At 50.0% G+C, this 19981-nt stretch overlaps 1 protein-coding gene across 2 annotated transcripts in view; it reads right to left on the reverse strand.

The window, feature by feature from the left end:
• The window catches only part of RASGRF1 (Ras protein specific guanine nucleotide releasing factor 1), a 162521-nt gene that overhangs the window by 14647 nt on the left and 127893 nt on the right, over positions 1 to 19981 (reverse strand). For both annotated transcript variants that reach the window (XM_075346106.1, XM_075346105.1), the window contains exon 21: positions 7984 to 8087. In XM_075346106.1, the coding sequence (XP_075202221.1) occupies positions 7984 to 8087 (104 nt within the window). The remainder of the gene's footprint in view (positions 1 to 7983; positions 8088 to 19981) is intronic.

Here is a 19981-nt window from a genome sequence, read left to right on the forward strand (position 1 = left end):
ATCTGATTTTGATTTTTGGAAAGAGTTTGAAGAAAAGCGGGTCCAAGCCTGGACTCCCGGCATGTCCCTTCTCACCCCACTGTGTCGGCGGTGTTGTTAAGGTTGATTTCAGGGCTGGAGCCTTACATGCCGCGCTCCTTCACCATCCCTCGGGCTCTGGCTTGAAGTGGGAGCCAGCACGGTTCTCCCTGCCTTGCAGGAGACCAGTCTCCATCCGCAGCCCTTTCAGGATCCTGCCGGACGGAGCACTCATCCCTCAGGGACCTGGCCCTGCGTCTCACAAGCTAAGTATCTGAGACGTTATTGTCGGAGGATCCCTTGTACTTTATTGTTGGGGAGAGTGTGCTGTGTATCTATTCTGACATTTCCGGACGGTTCTCTGGTTTTCACCTGAGAACCGCGCCGATGGTGCCTGCTCGCCGGCCGCATTGTTAAATTTAGGCCCCGGCTTCGCCTGAGGCCTAGTTTCGTTTTCACTGCCCCTGCATGCCAATCATGCAGAGGGACAGTGCGGCTCCGCCCAGCGGCCGTTCGGCACAAAGGAGGGACACTCCTCTCTGAGGAAATATTCCCTCCCCTGTATATCTCCTTGGCCCTCCGGATCCCGCTCTTAGAGTAGGCCCTGCCCCCTCTCCTCGCTCCGGCGCCATTTTATCAGCGTTCTTATGCATGTCTGCATAACCACATTGTGACAGCGATCGGCGCTGGCCATCTCTCTGGGGGTCCGGGCCGTGGGATCTGGAGGGCACAGAGATGTCCCAATGTCAAACGGTCTGGCAAGCCACAACCTCCGGTTGTGGACCTGCTTATATACTCTGCGTATATACTCTGCTGGGGGTCATTCTGGCTCAGAGCCCCCACTTCAGCAGCATGTCTCACGCGAGGAGTAAGGCTGCAAGGCTGTACTTAATATGCACTGCATGTAGGCTCGTACTGCCTGTACTGAGCACATAACCACATTGTGATGCCTGCTCTAACATGGTGGTGCCTCAGCCTGGAGGCTCATCCCCAGTGGTCGGCTGAACCCCCGACTTGGGTAGAATCCCTCTCTCCAGGGGACAGATGTCCCGGACACTGCTGAACATGCATCAGCCCCCTTCTCAGGGCGCTTCTGCTGCTATGGCTTGCTCAGCAAAGCTCACAGAGGATTCTTCATCTGGCTCAGACCCCGTCCTCCTAAAATGGAGACGCAGGGTCCCCTCTCCTTCCTCGTCCCGCGGCTCTGATTCACGAGCTGACTCGCAGGACAAGGAGGATGCCTTTACTGGGGGCTCGGACGCTACCTCCATGTACCCCATTGATCTGTCCGAAAGTGACGCAGATGCTAGTGATTTGATTGCGTCCATTAATTTTGTACTGGACCTCAATCCGCCTGTATCAGGGGAGCACCCCTCTCTGGCAGAAAAGCATCAGTATACCTTGCCTAAGAGAACAAGGAGTGTGTTCCTTAACCACTCCAGTTTTCAGGCCACTGTGACCAAGCCCAGAGCCTGTCCTGACAGACGCTTCCCAAAGCGTGGTTCTGATGACCATTTTCCGTTTCCACCAGAGGTGGTCAAGGAGTGGGCTCATTCACCAAAGGTAGACCCTCCGGTGTCTAGACTCTCAGCCCAGAAGGTTGTATCAGTGGCTGATGGCAACTCTCTTAAGGATTCCACTGACCGCCATCTGTATATGAGGCGACAGGGGCCTCGTTCTCCCCATCTTTTGCAGCAGTGTGGGCTTTCAAAGCCATCTCTGCTTCTCTAGAGGAGATGCATTCCCTCACCAGGGACTCTATGCCCGAGATGGTTGCCTTAACTGCCAGGCTTCAGCCTTTTCATCCTGCCATGTCTGCCATGCTGGAGGCTCCGCACTGCGGTGGCTTCGGCCAATTCTCTCGCTATCCACAGGATCTTGTGGCTTCGAAAGTGGAAGGCAGACGCTTCTTCAAAGAAGTACCTTGCTGGGCTCCCATTTGCTGGGCCCAGTCTGTTCGGTGAACAACTGGATGAAATTATTCAGGAAGCTACTGGCGGGAAGAGTACTTCCATGCCACAAACCAAATCCAGGAAGTCCAGGGCAGGAACCAGTCGAGGTTTCGTTCCTTTCGTTCCTCCAACTAGTCATTCTCTAAGCCCTCGGCCTCGTCCACTGACTCAGCCAAGGACCAAAAACCCAACTGGCGCACAAAGGCGCGTCCACAAAAGACTGCAGGAGCTGCTGCCACTAAGGCAGCCTCCTCTTGACTATCTGGCCGCGCCAGCAATGTCCTTGGTCGGTGGCAGGCTCTCCCGCTTGGCGACATGTGGTTTCAACACGTCTCCGATCAGTGGGTGCGGGATATCATCTCCCACGGCTACAGGATAGAATTCTATCCAGCCCGCCAAACAGATTTTTTCTGTCAACTCCCCCCTGCTTCAAGGCCGCCGCCTTCTCTCAGGCCGTGGCATCCTTGCAGGCCAACGGAGTAATTGTACCGGTTCCCGCCTGGGAACGGTTCAGAGGTTTCTACTCAAATCTCTTCCTAGTCCCCTAAAGGGACGGTTACTTCCGGCCCATCCTGAATCTCAGGCTTCTCAACAAGCATGTTCAGGTGCGGCATTTTCGCATGGAGTCTCTGCGGTCAGTCATTGCATCAATGACCCAAGGAGATTCCTTGCACCCTCGACATCAGAGATGTCTATCTGCATGTGCCAATTGCGGTTTCACACCAGCGTTGGCTACGTTTTGCAATCAGAGAGGAACATTTCCGATTCGTGGCTCTTCCCTTCGGGTTAGCCACGGCCCCTCGAGTATTCATCAGGGTCATGGCAGCTGTGGTTGCGGTTCTGCACCTCCAAGGGTTGGCATCCCTTTTCCTAGACGGCCTTCTAGTCAAGGCTTCATCCAGTGCAGACCGTCAGCGGAGTGCTTCACTCACTCTCGCCACTCTAGTCCAATTCGGGTGGCTTGTCTTTTTCCCAAGTCCACTCTGACTCCGACCCAAAAGCTCATGTACCTAGGGATGCAATTCGAGACTCTGCCGGCACTTGTGAAGCTGCCCTTAGTCAAACAGCAGTCCCTTCACTAGCGGTGTGCTCTTTGCTGAGGCCCCGCCGTCATTCCATCAGGCACCTAATGCAGGTGCTGGGTCAGATGGTGGCATCAATGGAAGCGGTTCCCTTGCCCAGTTCCATCTGCGTCCTCTGCAGCTGGACATTCTCCGCTGTTGGGACAAGCGGACTTCCTCCTTGCACAGGTTAGTGGCTCTGTCGCCACAGACCAGGGGCTCCCTTCAGTGGTGGCTTCGGCCCCTCTCTCTTCAGGGACGCTCCTTCCTGGCCCCGTCCTGGGTGATCCTCACCACGGATGCCAGTCTATCCGGCTGGGGAGCAGTATATCTCCACCACAGAGGCAGGGTACTTGGACTCCGTCCGAATCAGCCCTCTCGATCAATGTGCTGGAAATCAGAGCTGTGCTTCTAGCTCTCTTGGCCTTTCACCAAGTTGGCGGGCAAGCACATTCGAGTCCAGTCAGACAACGCCACAGCGGTTGCCTAAATCAACCACCAGGGCGTGACACTCAGCCGCCTGGCAATGTTGGAGGTCCAACGCATCCTTCAGTGGACGGAGGATTCCAGGTTCACCACATCCGCAATCCACAACCCAGGCGTGGAAAACTGGGAGGCAGATTATCTCAGCCGTCAAACCGTGGACAGCGGCGAGTGGGCTCTGCATCAGTCAGTGTTTCGGTCAATCTGCCGCACTTGGGGCACTCCGGAAGTGGATCTTCGCTCCCACGATCCTCAGGCCTCTGCAGCAGACGCGCTGGTTCAAGATTGGTCCCAGTTTCGTCTGTCTTACGTGTTTCCCCCTCTAGCTCTTGCCCAGAGTCCTGCGCAAGATCAGAATGGAGGGCCGTCGGGTCATTCTCATTCCTCCAGACTGGCCCAGGCGAGCTTGGTACCCTGACCTGCTCCATCTGTCCGTTGAGGTGCTGTGGCATCTCCCGGACCGTCCAGACCTTCTCTCACAAGGTCCGTCTTTCCGCCAGAATTCTGCGGCTCTCAGATTGACGGCGTGACTCTTGAGTCCTGGATCTTGACGACTTCTGGTATCCCTCCTGAAGTCATCTCCACTATGACTCGGGCTCGGAAGTATTCCTTGGCCAAAATCTATCACAGGACCTGGAGAATTTTCCTGTCCTGGTGTCACCCTTCCGGCCATGCTTCTTGGCCTTTTTCCTTGCCGACCCTCCTGTCCCTTCTACAGTCCGGTCTGCAGCTAGGACTATCCCTCAATTCCCTCAAGGGACAGGTCTCGGCTGTACCAGTGTTGTTCCAGCGGCGTATCGCCCGGCTGGCTCAGGTGCGCTCCTTCATACAGGGCGCACCTCACATCATGCCGCCTTACCGGCGGTCTTTGGATCCCTGGGACCTTAATCTGGTCCTCACGGCTTCCAGAAACCCCCCTTTGAGCCTCTTAGGGAGGTTTCTTTGTCTCGTCTTTCACAGAAAGTGGTCTTTCTAGTGGCCATAACTTCCCTCGGGAGAGTCTCTGATTTGGCTGCACTCTCTTCGGAGTCACCTTTTTTGGTTTTTCATCAAAACAAGGTGGTTCTCCGTCCGACTCCGGTCTTCCTCCCTAAGGTGGTTTCTCCTTCCACCTTAACCAGGACATTTTCCTGCCTTCCTTTTGTCCGGCTCCTGTTCATCGCTTTGAAAAAGCGTTGCATACTCTGGATCTGGTGCGGGCGCTCCGGATCTTTGTGTTTCGCACCGCTGTTCTTAGGCGGTGCACCTCTCTTTTTGTGCTGACCACAGGTCGGCGTAAGGGCCTCTCGGCTTCCAAGCCGACCCTAGCTCGTTGGATTGGGTCAGCCATTTCCGATGCCTACCAGTGTACTCGAGTGCCTCCCCCGCCGGGGATCAAGGCACACTCGACCAGAGCTGTCGGTGCCTCTTGGGTTTCAGGCACCAGGCTACGGCTCAGCAGGTCTGTCAGACTGCCACTTGGACTAGTCTGCATGCCTTTTCGAAGCACTACCAAGTGCATGCTCATGCTTCGGCAGATGCGAGCTTGGGCAGACGCACCCTTCAGGTGGCTGTCGCCCATTTGCGAAGTTAGGTTTCGCCTACTTCTCAGTTTTCTGTTTATTCCCACCCATGGACTGCTTTGAGACGTCCCATGGTCTGGGTCTCCCATAGGAACGATAAAGAAAAAGAGAATTTTGTTTACTTACTGTAAATTCTTTTTCCTATAGTTCCGTAATGGGAGACCCAGCACCCTCCCTGTTGCCTGTTGGCAGTTTCTTGTTCCGCGTGTTATCACCAGCTGTTGTTGTAGACAGAGGCTCCGGTTGTTCCGGTTCTTGCTCTATCTCTACTTGTGGGTGGCTATTCTCCTTCAGCTTTTGCACTAAACTGGCTATATTTGGTTATCCAGGGGGTGTATATGCTCAGAGGGAGGGACTACACTTTTTAGTGTAGTACTTTGTGTGTCCTCCGGAGGCAGAAGCTATACACCCATGGTCTGGGTCTGGGTCTCCCATTACAGAACTATAAGAAAAAGAATTTACGGTAAGTAAACAAAATTCTCTTTTTTGACCTTCAATGAAACTTTGAAGCTTTGTTCATCGAGAGCAGCACAGTGTTCACCCTTTCATTTCCATAAGTGATCCTATTCAATGGGGCAATGCAGATGACCAATTTTATTTTTTTTTAACTGAGTGTGGGAAAAAAATTGCAGGATGTCCGATTTTCCTGCAGAAATCGGATGAAACTCACCCATTCACGTCTATGGGTGCGAGAAAGAAAACGGATAACACAGTATAGCATCTGTTTTTTACGAATACATTGCACTTCTGGAATATAGGAAACTGTAAATGCTGCTGCTGTAAAAACACGGATTGTACACGGATGACAAGTGAGAAAAAAAAATGGCCTTACTTTTCTAGATAAAATATCGGACTAATTTTTAATACTGTCGTGTGACACCATCTTTATAGTGTCTAAATATTAAACTGTTCACATGAATAAGGCTATGCTCTCAGGAGTTTTTTCATTTTATAAATGAGGTTTCATGTAGATACCACTTCAGGAACTTGTCATTTTTTGGGAGAGATTTTAGAGGAGTTTTCCTTTTCCTGAAGCTCAAGAATTTTTTTTTTTTTTGCAGTCTTTTGTTTAGACCGTGGCTAATTTGGAGTGGTTTCCCTCAAGATCTGCTTTAAAGGAGTAAAATGCATTTATTTTTTGCACCAAGAGTTTTTCAAAACCTGTTAGGCCATGTGTGCACTAGTACTTGACTTTCTTTAGGAAAATCCGGACCCTCTGAAAGAATCCCACACTGGTGGTAAAATCTGCACCAAAACCGCAATGAAATCCGCATGCTGTTTTGCCGCGTTTTGGTATGGTTTTGGTGTGGATTTGCCGCGTTTTTTCCGCAGGTTGGTCCCTGCAGATTTTTACCATTATCTATGGCAGAAACCGCAGGAACCTGTGGAAAAGAAGTGACATGCTCATTAATTTCGCAGCGTGAATTCCGTGGGTAAATCCGCAACCGCAGTGTGCGCACAGCATTTTTTTATACCCATAGGTTTTGCTGGAGAATGACTGCAGAAAGGTTAGACCCATTTTCTGCAGCAAATCCACGATAAAATCCATGGTAAATCCGCAGCGTATGCACATAGCCTTAATGAGGGTTTTTTCAGCTTTTTTTTTTACCAGCAAAGTGGATTTGAAATAGAAATTAATTGGAAGGGTTTTCTAAGAGTTTTTGAAAGTGTTTTTAGAATGATCAAAGTCTGCCTCTGCAGGACTGCAATGCCGCCTTGTGTGGATGACGTAGGATGTGTCATCCATACTGGGCGGGAAAGAAGGAAGTTGGCGATCGCCGTAGAGAGGAGGCACCGGACCTGTGAGCATCAACACCCATTGGACCGGAGCACCCCTTAGGTGAGTATTACAAAGGTGTTTTTTACAGAGCGGCCTGGGCACTTATATACAGTATTCTAGAATGCGGTATATTAGGGCTCACTGGTGGAGGCCGCAGCTTCTAAAGCCCGCTTTACACACTACAATATATCTTATGATATGTCGGCGGGGTCACGTCGTAAGTGACGCACATCCGACATTGTAAGGTACATTGTACTGTGTGACAGGTACGTGCGATTGAACGTTAAAACGTTCATCGCATACACGTCGTTGAATCCTGACGAATTGCACGTCAGGTTGTTCAATGTTCCCGAGGCAGCACACATCGCAGTGTGTGACACCCCGGGAATATTGTACAAATCTTACCTGCCTCCCGCGGCTCCAGCCGGCAATGTGGAAGGAAAGAGGTGGGCGGGATGTTTACGTCCCGCTCATCTCCGCCCCTATGCTTCTATTGGCCGGTTGCCGCGTGACGTCGATATGACGCTGAACGTCCCTCCCACTCCAGGAAGTGGACGTTTGCCGCCCACATCGAGGTCGTATGGACGGGTAAGTACGTGTGACGGGGGTTAATCGTTTGTGCGGCACGTTCAACATATTGAACGTGTCACACATACGATGGGGGCGTTGCAAATCGCATACGATATCGTAAAGCAGGCTTTAGGAACAAATCTGGTGACAGGTTCCCTGTTAGAGCTGTAATATGGCATCCCACATGCACATACTTTGTATGATGGGCCCAATTTGTTGTTTTTTTTTGTGATAGCCAAATTGTGATCACTATAGTTCTTGGGTCACAACACAACTCCCCACTCATGATTATCAGCTACGATGTTGTAATGTGACACTGTCAATAGAGTCATCATGTAGCCATAGACTAAACATTCTCGGTTTGATAATTTCCTTGGATCATAAATCACTAATTAGTAAATATTTTAAAGGACAAGTCAACTCTTTTGACTGCCTCTGACCTATCTACCTAACTACAGGCTGATGAGACAAAATATTGCTTCCAGCACACTGACAGCTGATGGTGTGTATGGAGTAATCTGGGCCATGTTATGGTTTCATGTCTTGCTGTCACTCACTCGTATGGGATCTTCTTGAAGATCAGATGATCTAATAACGTGACTTGTTCTGCCATCTCCAGAGCAGAGAGAGACTCGAATGGTTCCACGGGAGAGTTCAGCACCTGGAAAGAGTAAGACAACGCAACACTTCATAGTATTGGTCAAAGTTTCACCATTAATTCTATTTTATTCATTAAAATCCTGCTCATTCTGGTCCTAAGTTATGTGTTCACATGTGGTGTAATTATAGCAGATTGCCCTAAAGAGTTGGAGGGAAAAATGCATACAATAGCCATGTTTTATGCATTTTTACAGTGTTCTTACTATTGTTTATAAGTTGAAAAATGTTGCGAAAACACTGAATTGACATGCTGCGGATTTTGAAAAATTGCAATCATGGTTAAAATAGGCAAGAAAAAAAAGCAGAGTAAGCATGACATTTTCAGTAATCTCATTCATTTTACTGGTACTGCGAAACGCTTTGTATTTTGTGCACCAAAATCAGAAGTGGAACAATCAGAGGAAAAGTATAAGGCTCCTTTCACATTGCGTTTCAGTGGCTCCGTCGGGGCATACATCCGAAATCCCGCCCCTCCCCCCACAAAACGTGTTTCTGACGTATGCGCCAACAGGGCCATTGAGTATAATGGAATAATGGAGCAGACAGAGCACGCGTATGTTCTGTCTTGCACCATTTTCAGGTGTATACACTTTTTGCAGGCGGACACCCGAACGTAGTCTGCTACGTCTGGGAATCCGCCTGCAAAAAGTGTATACAACCGAAAATGGTGCAAGATAGAACATACGCGTGCTCTGTCTGCTCCATTATACTCAATGACCCTGTTGGCGCATACGTCAGAAACACGTTTTGTGGGGGGAGAGGCGGGTTTTCGGACGTATGCCCCGACGGAGCCACTGAAACGCAATGTGAAGAGAGACTAATAGAGACACAGGCACCACTTCTGTATTTATCACCCACTCCTGGTTTTTGACTTACAAATATGGAGGTAAAAAAGACCTCACCAAATACTCAATGTGTGCAGGTGTTCTTAGGGTGGACAGAGTAGTGATTTACATGAATAAAATACAAATGTCACTGCATAATTTATCACAAGGCTATATATATATCTATATACCGTGCGGTGCGCTCAGTTTACTTATTTGGCACATAGTTTCAGCAAAATGTCAGGAAACAAGGCGACTTGCAACAGGTATGTAACAAATGTTACATCCTACAGTCCAGTACAACATGCAAACATTTCATCCATGGGAAAAACTTTCCAACTTGTGGACAGGATTACACGATAACAAACTAAAGACAAGTTTTCTATCAGTCAGGGCCGGCTCCAGGTTTTTGTGGGCCCCGGGCGGAAGAGTCCCAGTGGGCCCCATAAACACGCAGACACACACACATACACAGATACGTACATATACATATTTAAAGACAAACTCACAAAAATACATATAAACAGACAAATCTATACAGTCATATACACTGACATACATAGATACACATCATTCATGCATACATACAGAGACACACACTGCTATGCTGCATACATACATATAGACAGACACACACACATACTGCTCTGCTACATACATACAGACACACACATACTGCTCTGCATACATACATACATATAGACAGACACACACACTGCTCTGCTACATACATACATATAGACAGACACACACATACTGCTCTGCTGCATGCATACATACATACACACACACACACACACTGCTCTGCTGCAGACATACATATAGACTGACACACACACACACACACTGCTCTGCTGCATACATACATATAGACAGACACACATATACTGCTCTGCTGCATGCATACATACATACATACAGACACATACTGCTCTGCTGCATACATATATATATAGACAGACAGACACATACTGCTCTGCTTGCATACATACATGCATACATACATACAGACAAACACGCATACTGCTCTGCTGCATACATACATACATACATACATACATACAGACAGACACGCATACTGCTCTGCTGCATACATACATGCATACATACAGACAGAAACGCATACTGCTCTGCATGCATACATACAGACACGCATACTGCTCTGCTGCATACATACATGCATACATACAGACACGTATACTTCTCTGCTGCATATATACATACATACATACATACATACAGACACGCATACTGCTCTGCTGCATACATACAGACACGCATACTGCTCTGCTGCATGCATACATACATACAGACACATACTGCTCTGCTGCATACATATATAGACAGACAGACACAAACTGCTCTGCATGCATACATACATGCATACATACATACAGACAGACACGCATACTGCTCTGCTGCATACATACATACATACATACAGACAGACGCATACTGCTCTGCTGCATACATACATGCATACATACAGACACATGCATACTGCTCTGCATGCATACATACAGACACGCATACTGCTCTGCTGCATAAATACATGCATACATACAGACACGTATACTGCTCTGCTGCATATATACATACATACAGACACGCATACTGCTCTGCTGCATACATACAGACACGCATACTGCTCTGCTGCATACATACATGCATACACGCATACTGCTTAGCATGCATACATACAGACACGCATACTGCTCTGCTGCATACATACATGCATACACGCATACTGCTTAGCATGCATACATACAGACACGCATACTGCTCTGCTGCATACATACATGCATACATACAGACAGACACGCATATTGCTCTGCTGCATATATATATACATACATACAGACATGCATACTGCTCTGCTGCATATATACATACATACATACAGACACGCATACTGCTCTGCTGCATATATACATACATATAGACACGCATACTGCTCTGCTGCATGCATACATACATACAAACACACACCTTGCTCTGCGGGGCCTACACACGCGGCTCCGGGGGCCACACACGCGGCTCTGCGGGGCCCACACATGCGGCTCCGGGGGCCACACACGCGGCTCTGCGGGGCCCACACAAGCGGCTCTGCGGGGCCCACACAAGCGGCTCTGCGGGGCCCACACACGCACGGGGGGACAGGGAGGGGCGGGGAGGGAGTGATGTCCCACATACTGATCAGGTCACGGTGTAGATGAGGCCCACACAGCGCTGGAGTGAAGCGATGTGCTGGGGGTCGCTGGCTGGCACTGTGACTCCTTCATCTGTGCGACCGAGCAGGACGCCGGGCGGTAGCTCCGCCCACAGATGATGCTCAATGCAGGAGAACACAGTGAACGCTGTCTCTGCGGGCCTTAAAGGGCCGGCAGCCACAGTTTCCAGTGCCAAGGACTGCTGTCCCGGGAACTCGGCCCGGGGGCAGCAGAACTGACGAGGCCGAGTGGGCCCCCCCAGCTCTCCAGGGCCCCGGCATTTGCCCGGGTATGCCGCGTGCTGACGCCGGCCCTGCTATCAGTCTCACAAACAGAAACTGTTGAAAACACGTAGAAGACATCTAATGTTATCTAAACATATACAAAGTTTAGAGGCAGAAAATGTGGAGAATATCATTAGGAATAAGGCTATGTGCGCACGTTGCGTAATTGCATGCAGTTACGCTGCTATCTGCACTGCAGCGTAACTGCATGCATCCTGCGTCCCCAGCATAATCTATGAAGAATATGCAGGAGACGTATTAGAGCGCAGCGCTTCAGCTGCTGCCCGAAGCGTGAGTTCTAAGAAGTGACATGTCACTTTTTTCGTGCGCTCTGCCTGCAGGTCCCGCTCTGTCTATGGGAGGAGCTGCAGGCAGAGCGCATGAAATCGGCTTTTTTTTTTTTCATTACAGACTCTTTCTGCAGCGATTTGAAGTGCATGTATGCTGTTCAAATCACTGCAGAAAGTTCTGCACTGACAGTACGCAACGTGCGCACATAGCCTAACACTATATCTGGCCATTACATTACTTGTATCCTGTGCTCTCAATATTTTCCCATCTGCAGACTATCTCTACATTGCAGTCCACTCTGAGCTGGTGGGAGGATACTAGCTGCTGTGATGTCTCCTATGTACAGCACAACACACAGGGATTCCTACTCTTCATTCCTTTTTTTGCAGAGGCAAGCAACATAATAGGAAATTATACAGCAGAACTGAGCTGTCTGGATATGATTCAGCTCCGGTGAAGAAACAGATTTGTTAGAAAGTTCCCCACGCCCTTTCAACTTCTCCATTTGCCTGTTTCCTCTCCCTGCTCCTCACGTCTCCTCCCATCCCTAAAGTATAATGGGTTCTGTCACATGACACCTTCAGTCCATGTTGACGGATTTGAACAGGTTCTTCAGAGTAGCAGGAGAAATAGTGGCTGATGGGGAAGGAAGCTGATTTCTCTGAGTTTCTTATAGCCACTTGTACTATTAATTTCTACAAAGTTTATTGAATGTGTATTTCCTTTTAAAGATTCTGCCAAGCATCCCAATACACTGTGTTCCAAATTATTATGCAAAAAGAGTTTAGGAGTGATAAGGTTAGAATTTTTTGGTTTGTCATTTAAACTCATTGCTGGTGATGCGTGTCAGGGCTCTTCATATCACTGAAAGCAATTGCAGATACCTGTGCAGATTAGTTTGGCAAGTGTGTCCAAATAAAGGCAAGACTACTTAAGAAGACTGTTCCACATTATTAAGCAGCCTACATTTTTTGCCAAACTTGGAAAGAAAAAGGATGTGTCGGCTGCTGAGAAGCAACAAATTGTGGAGTATTTAGGGCAAGGCATGACTACAATCAACATTGCCAAGACACTTCATCGTGATCATCGCACAATCAAGAAGTATGTAGCTGATGCACAGCACACGCATGTGTGTGCTGATAAGAAAAAATTGAGGACTCTTTCCAACAGGCAATTGCGTCAGGTTAAAAGAGCAGCTGCTAAAATGCCTTGTCATAGCAGCAGACAAGTTTTTGAAGCTGCTGGTGCCTCCAACATCCCCCGAACAACAAGATGCAGGGTCCTTCAGAGGTTTGCAGCTGTGCGTAAGCCATCCTGGCGACCACCTCTATCCACTGCACACAAGCAGAAACGGCTCCAGTGGGCCAAACGATACATGAAGACCGACTTCCAAACTGTTTTGTTCACCGATGAGTGCTGTGCAACGCTCGATGGTCCAGATGGATGGAGTGGAGGATGGCTGGTTGATGGACACCCCATGAAAACACGGCTAAGGCGCCAACAAGGAGGAGGTGGAGTAATGTTTTGGGCTGGAATCATGGGGAGAGAGATTGTTGGCCCCTTTAGGATCCCTGAAGGGGTAAAGATGAACTCCATAATCTATGTGGAGTTTCTACAACAGCACTTCCTGCCATGGTTCAGCAGGAAGAACTGTGCATTCCGCAGCAAGATCATTTTCATGCTTGATAATACACCGTCTCATGCTGCAAATAACACATCTGCATCTCTGGCTGCTATGGGCATAAAAGAGGACAAACTTATGGTGTGGCCACCATCTTCCCCTGACCTCAACCCCATTGAGAACCTCTGGAGCATCATCAAAAAGAGTGTCTATGATGGTGGGAGGCAGTTCACATCTAAGCAACAGCTCTGGGAGGGTATTCTGTCCACATGCAAAACAATTGAAGCACAAACCATCCAAAAACTGACAAATTCAATGGACGAGAGAGTTCAGAAGCTTCTTTCGAACAAGGGGTCCTATGTGCAAATGTAAAATCACCTAGCATTATGTTTTGACTTGAAAACTGTTTGATTTCATTTTGTAATAAGCTGATAATGCTTATAATTTCACAATTGATCATTTTGTTTTTCAAAATAAAAAAAAAAAAGGTTGAAAACTCTGCTGTGCATAATAATTTGGAACATACATTTTGAGTGCATTTTGAGTGTTTATTATTTTAAAAAATATACTGTTTTCATAGGCAGTTTGATCAAAAACATTTCAATTATACTCTAGTAGCAGATGACTGGAAAATAACTGACTGCAATTCATAAAGTTAATTTAGGAAAGTATGAAAAAATATTTTTTGCATAATAATTTGGAACACAGTGTATTGCTGGTATGAACAGCGCAAACTAAATTGATATTAAAATAAAACAAGAACCCCATAGAAATCATTAGCAGTTTGTATAGGGATTTGTTAGCATCAATTCAAAGAAACAGATCTGGTATAACTGCATGTCTCTGTTATAAATGAAAGCCAATGATGATAATATTAAATAGAATGCGTAATCAGAAAATGACAAATGTTTTTGGTTTTTTTTGCGTTTAGGTTTTTTTTGTTAAACATTTTTGCCAGTATATATATATATATATATATATCTATATATATAATTGCCTTATTCTGTCTGTCTATCTGTCTGTCTGTCTGTCTGTCTTGCTCCAAAATTGTGTCCTTACGGTGACACAAAGCTGATTGGCCGCTGGGCTCGCCATGGCCCCGCCCCCCCCGCACGGATTGGCCGCTCGCCCAGGCTGCGCCCCCACACGGATTGGCCGGCCGCTCGCCCAGGCTCCGCCCCCCACACAGATTGGCCTCTCGCCCCGGCACCCTGCAGGCATTGGCAACTCGGCCACGCCCCGCCCCCCTCACGCAATGCACGCTAGCTCTGGCCCCCCCCACGCATTCCCCGAACCGACACGGTCACGGAGCCACGACTACCAGGTGAGTACTGTACCCCTGGGAGCCCACATCAGCGTACACCGCCAAACCAGCCGACACATACCCTCGCATTGCTGGGGCTGGCCGGCGTATGCTGGTGTGGGCTCCCGTGCGAGCGGGGGACGAGATACGCTGGTAACCATGGTAGCATAGTTACCAGCGCATCAAGGTCCTGCAGCGGCGGAAAATACACACACACACGCACATAACAGCACACACACACACATACACACACATACACACACACACACACACATCAGATCACACTCACTCTCACACACACCTCACACACACATCACATCGCATCCACACATCAAGGTCCTGCAGCGCCGGAACATACACACACGCACACACATAACAGCACACACACACACATACACACACACACACATCAGATCACACTCACTCTCACACACACCTCACACACACATCACATCGCATCCACATACTCACAACATCCTGGGATATCGCTTGCTTCTCGGCGGTGATACTGTGCTGTGAGCTTCCAGGACCTGCCGGAGGATCACATGGCCAGAAGCATGTGGTATCTCCGGATGTTGTGAGTATGAGCGCGTATGTGCAATATCGTCAATGTGTGTGTGTGTGTGAGTGTACGCGATCGGGTGTGAGTGTATGCGATCGGGTGTGTGCGAGTGTATGCGATCGGGTGTGTGTGAGTGTATGCGATTGGGTGTGTGTGAGTGTATGCGATCGGGGGTGTGTGGGTGTGTGTGAGTGTATGCGATCGGATCTGTGAGTGTCGGCAGAGGAGCACGGCGTGCTGGAGGAGGCTGGGAGGAGAGAGGCTGATCCTGGGGAAGGCTGGGATGGGGAGGCTGAGAGAAGAGAGGCTGATGCTGGGGGAGGCTGAGGCTGGGGTAGGCTGGGAGGAGAGAGGCTGATGCTGGGGACCGAAAAGGCTGATGCTGGGAGGAGACAGGCTGATGCTGGGGGAGGCTGAGGCTGGGGTAGGCTGGGAGGAGAGAAGCTGATGCTGGGAGGAGAGAGGCTGATGCTGGGATGAGAGAGGCTGATGCTGGGGACAGAGAGGCTGATGCTGGGATGAGAGAGGCTGATGCTGGGATGAGAGAGGCTGATGCTGGGGACAGAGAGGCTGATGCTGCGGGTAGAGAGGCTGATGCTGCGGGTAGAGAGGCTGATGCTGCGGGTAGAGAGGCTGATGCTGCGGGTAGAGAGGCTGATGCTGGGAGGAGAGAGGCTGATGCTGGTGCAGCATGGGGGATGGAGCACGATGGGGGGTGCGCAGCATGGGGGATGGAGCACGTTTGGGAGTGCGCAGCATGGCGGATGGAGCGCGTTTGGGAGTGCGCAGCATGGCGGATGGAGCACGTTTGGGAGTGCGCAGCATGGCGGATGGAGCACGTTTGGGAGTGCGCAGCATGCCGGATGGACCACGTTTGGGAGTGCGCAGCATGGCGGATGGAGCACGTTTGGGAGTGCGCAGCATGGGAGATGGAGCACGATGGGGGGTGTGCAGCATAGGGGATGGAGCACGATGGGGAGTGCGCTGCATGGGGGATGGAGCACGATGGGGAGTGCGGAGTATGGCGGATGGAGCACGTTTGGGAGTGCGCAGCATAGCGGATGGAGCGCGTTTGGGAGTGCGCAGCATGGCGGATGGAGCACGTTTGGGAGTGCGCAGCATGGCGGATGGAGCACGTTTGGGAGTGCACAGCATGGGAGATGGAGCACGATGGGGGGTGCGCAGTATAGGGGATGGAGCACGATGGGGAGTGCGCTGCATGGGGGATGGAGCACGATGGGGGGTGCGCTGCATGGGGGATGGAGCACGATGGGGGGTGCGCTGCATGGGGGATGGAGCACGATGGGAAGTGCACACCTCCCCCCAACACACACACACACACACGCGCGCGCACTGCACAACACACCACACACACACACTGGGAACCACAAACAACTGGCCTACACAGACACCCACACACACACAGACAACGCTGCACACACACAACACCCAACACACAAACACCGCGGCACACACAAATATACGCACATACCGCACAACATACACATTGCACAAAACATACCTCCCCCCAAAACACACTACACACACACAAACCGCGCAACACACACACACACAACGCGACAGACACACAGCGCTCCACAAACAACGCAACACACGCAACACACATACAACACCGCTCTCACCCCCCGTCACACTCAGACAACACCCAGAACATGTACAGCGCCCTACACAACCACTTGGTAACTACACACAACAACATCTATATATATATATATATATATATATAACAAAAATCATATATGAACTACACAATATGTAAATTCTAGAATACCCGATGCGTAGAATCGGGCCACCTTCTAGTATATATATAATCACAATCTGTGTTAAGAAATAAAGTAACCTTACAATTTTCACACTGACCACACAGGCTATTTTAGACTCGTGCTTCTTGTTCTGTACAGACGGCTTTTCACAAGTCTCATTATCATCACAGGCTGGATTATAATGACATATTAGACTTCCATGCACAGCTGATAATACAGTATCCACCAATCCTCTCCCATCACAATGATCTTCACACACGCTCATTAGATGCTTTAATACAAAGAAGGGAATTTTGTTTACTTACCGTAAATTCCTTTTCTTCTAGCTCCTATTGGGAGACCCAGACAATTGGTGTATAGCTTCTGCCTCCGGAGGCCACACAAAGTATTACACTTTTAAAAAGTGTAACCCCTCCCCTCTGCCTATACACCCTCCCGTGGACCACGGGCTCCTCAGTTTTGGTGCAAAAGCAGGAAGGAGGAAACTTATAAATTGGTCTAGAGTAAATTCAATCCGAAGGATGTTCGGAGAACTGAAGACCATAACCCAAAAGAATAACCAGCCCAAAGGGCACAGGGGTGGGTGCTGGGTCTCCCAATAGGAGCTAGAAGAAAAGGAATTTACGGTAAGTAAACAAAATTCCCTTCTTCTTTGTCGCTCCATTGGGAGACCCAGACAATTGGGACGTCCAAGAGCAGTCCCTGGGTGGGTAAAAGAATACCTCAATAAGAAGAGCCGAAAACGGCCCCCACTTACAGGTGGACAACCGCCGTCTGAAGGACTCGCCTACCTAGACTGGCGCTGCCGAAGCAAAGGTATGCACTTAATAGTGCTTCGTGAAAGTGTGCAGACTAGACCACGTAGCTGCCTGACACACCTGCTGAGCCGTCGCCCGGTGCCGCAATGCCCAGGACGCACCTACAGCTCTGGTAGAATGGCCTTTCAGCCCTGAAGGGAGCGGAAGGCCCGAAGAACGGTAGGCCTCGAGAACCGGTTCCTTGATCCACCGAGCCAAGGTCGACTTGGAGGCTTGAGAGTCCATACGCTGGCCAGCGACAAGGACAAAAAGCGCATCTGAACGGCGCAGGGGCGCCGTGCGAGACACGTAGAACCGGAGTGCTCTCACTAGATCCAAAGAGTGCAAAACCTTTTCACACTGGTGAATTGGATTAGTGCAACAGGAAGGCAAGGAGATATCCTGATTTAGATGAAAAGGAGATACCACCTTAGAGAGAAATTCCGGGACAGGACGAAGAACCACCTTATCCTGGTGGAAAACCAGGAAGGGAGCCTTGCATGACAGCGCTGCAAGCTCAGACACTCTCTGAAGAGATGTGACTGTCCCTAGGAAGGCCACCTTCTGCGAAAGACGGGAGAGAGAGACATCCCGAAGCAGCTCAAAAGGCGGCTTTTGAAGAGCCGTCCGGACTCTGCTAAGATCCCAGGGTTCCAACGGACGTTTGTAAGGTGGGACCATGTGGCAGACCCCCTGCAGGAACGTGCGGACCTGCGGAAGCCTGGCTAGACGCTTTTGAAAGAAAAACACGGAGAGCGTGGATACTTGGCCCTAGAGAGAGAGCCGAGGGACAAACCCTTGTCCATTCCAAATTGTAGGAATGAAAGGAATGTGGGTAAGGCAAACGGCCATGGAGGAAAGCCGTTATCAGCACACCAGGATAAAAAGACTTGCCAAGACCTGTACTAGATCTTGGCGCTGAGATAACCCTGAAGACACTAGGAGCCAGGACTCAATGGCCACACAGTCAGGTTGAGGGCCACAGAATTCAGATGGAAAAACGGGCCTTGTGACAGCAAGTCTGGGCGGTCTGGAAGCATCCGCGGTTGACCCACCGTGAGATGCAACAGATCCGGGTACCACGACCGCCTCGGCCAGTCTGTAGCGACGAGAATGGCGCGACGGCAGTCGGACCTGATCTTGCATAACACTCTGGGCAGCATCGCCAGAGGAGGAAACACATAAGGCAGTCGAAACTGCGACCAATCCTGAACTAACGCGTCCGCCGCCAGAGCTCTGTGATCCAGAGACCGTGCCATGAATGCCGGGACTTTGTTGTTGTGCCGTGACGCCATGAGATCGACGTCCGGCGTACCCCAGCGGCAACAGATCTCTCGAAACACGTCTGGGTGCAGAGACCATTCCCCCGCGTCCATGCCCTGACGACTGAGAAAATCTGCTTCCCAGTTTTCTACGCCCGGGATGTGAACTGCGGAGATGGTGGAAGCTGTGGCTTCCACCCACTGCAGAATCCGTCGGACTTCCTGGAAGGCTTGACGACTGCGAGTGCCGCCTTGGTGGTTGATGTATGCGACGGCAGTGGCGTTGTCCGACTGGATACGGATCTGCCTGCCCTCCAGCCACCGATGAAAAGCCAATAGGGCTAGATACACTGCCCTTATCTCCAGAATATTGATCTGAAGGGATGACTCTATCGGAGTCCAGGTTCCCTGAGCCCTGTGGTGGAGAAAAACCACTCCCCACCCTGACAGGCTCGCGTCCGTGGTGACCACAGCCCAGGTTGGGGGTAGGAAGGATTTCCCTGAGACAGAGAGTTGGGAAGGAGCCACCACTGAAGTGACGTCTTGGTTGCAAGGGAAAGAGAGACGTTCCTGTCTAGGGAAGCCGAACTCCTGTCCCATTTGCGGAGAATGTCCCATTGGAGTGGCCGAAGATGGAATTGCGCGAACGAGACTGCCTCTATAGCTGCCACCATCTTCCCCAGGAAGTGCATGAGGCGCTTTAAGGGGTGTGACTGACTCCGAAAAAGTGATTGCACCCCCGCCTGCAGAGAAAGCTGTTTGTCCCTGGAGAGTCGCCAGAGCGACGTGTTGACACGCCACCTGAGAAGGGGCCCAGAGGTACTGAAGAAACGAGCCGCAGGACGAGAACTGAACTCTATCCTGTAACCATGAGACAGAATGTCTCTCATCCATCGGTCTTGAACTTGTGGCCACCAGGCGCCGCCGAAGCGGGAGAGCCTGCCACCGACCGGGGAT

This window comes from Anomaloglossus baeobatrachus, chromosome 4 (genome assembly GCF_048569485.1).
Source record: "Anomaloglossus baeobatrachus isolate aAnoBae1 chromosome 4, aAnoBae1.hap1, whole genome shotgun sequence".
Taxonomy (NCBI): Eukaryota; Metazoa; Chordata; class Amphibia; order Anura; family Aromobatidae; genus Anomaloglossus; species Anomaloglossus baeobatrachus.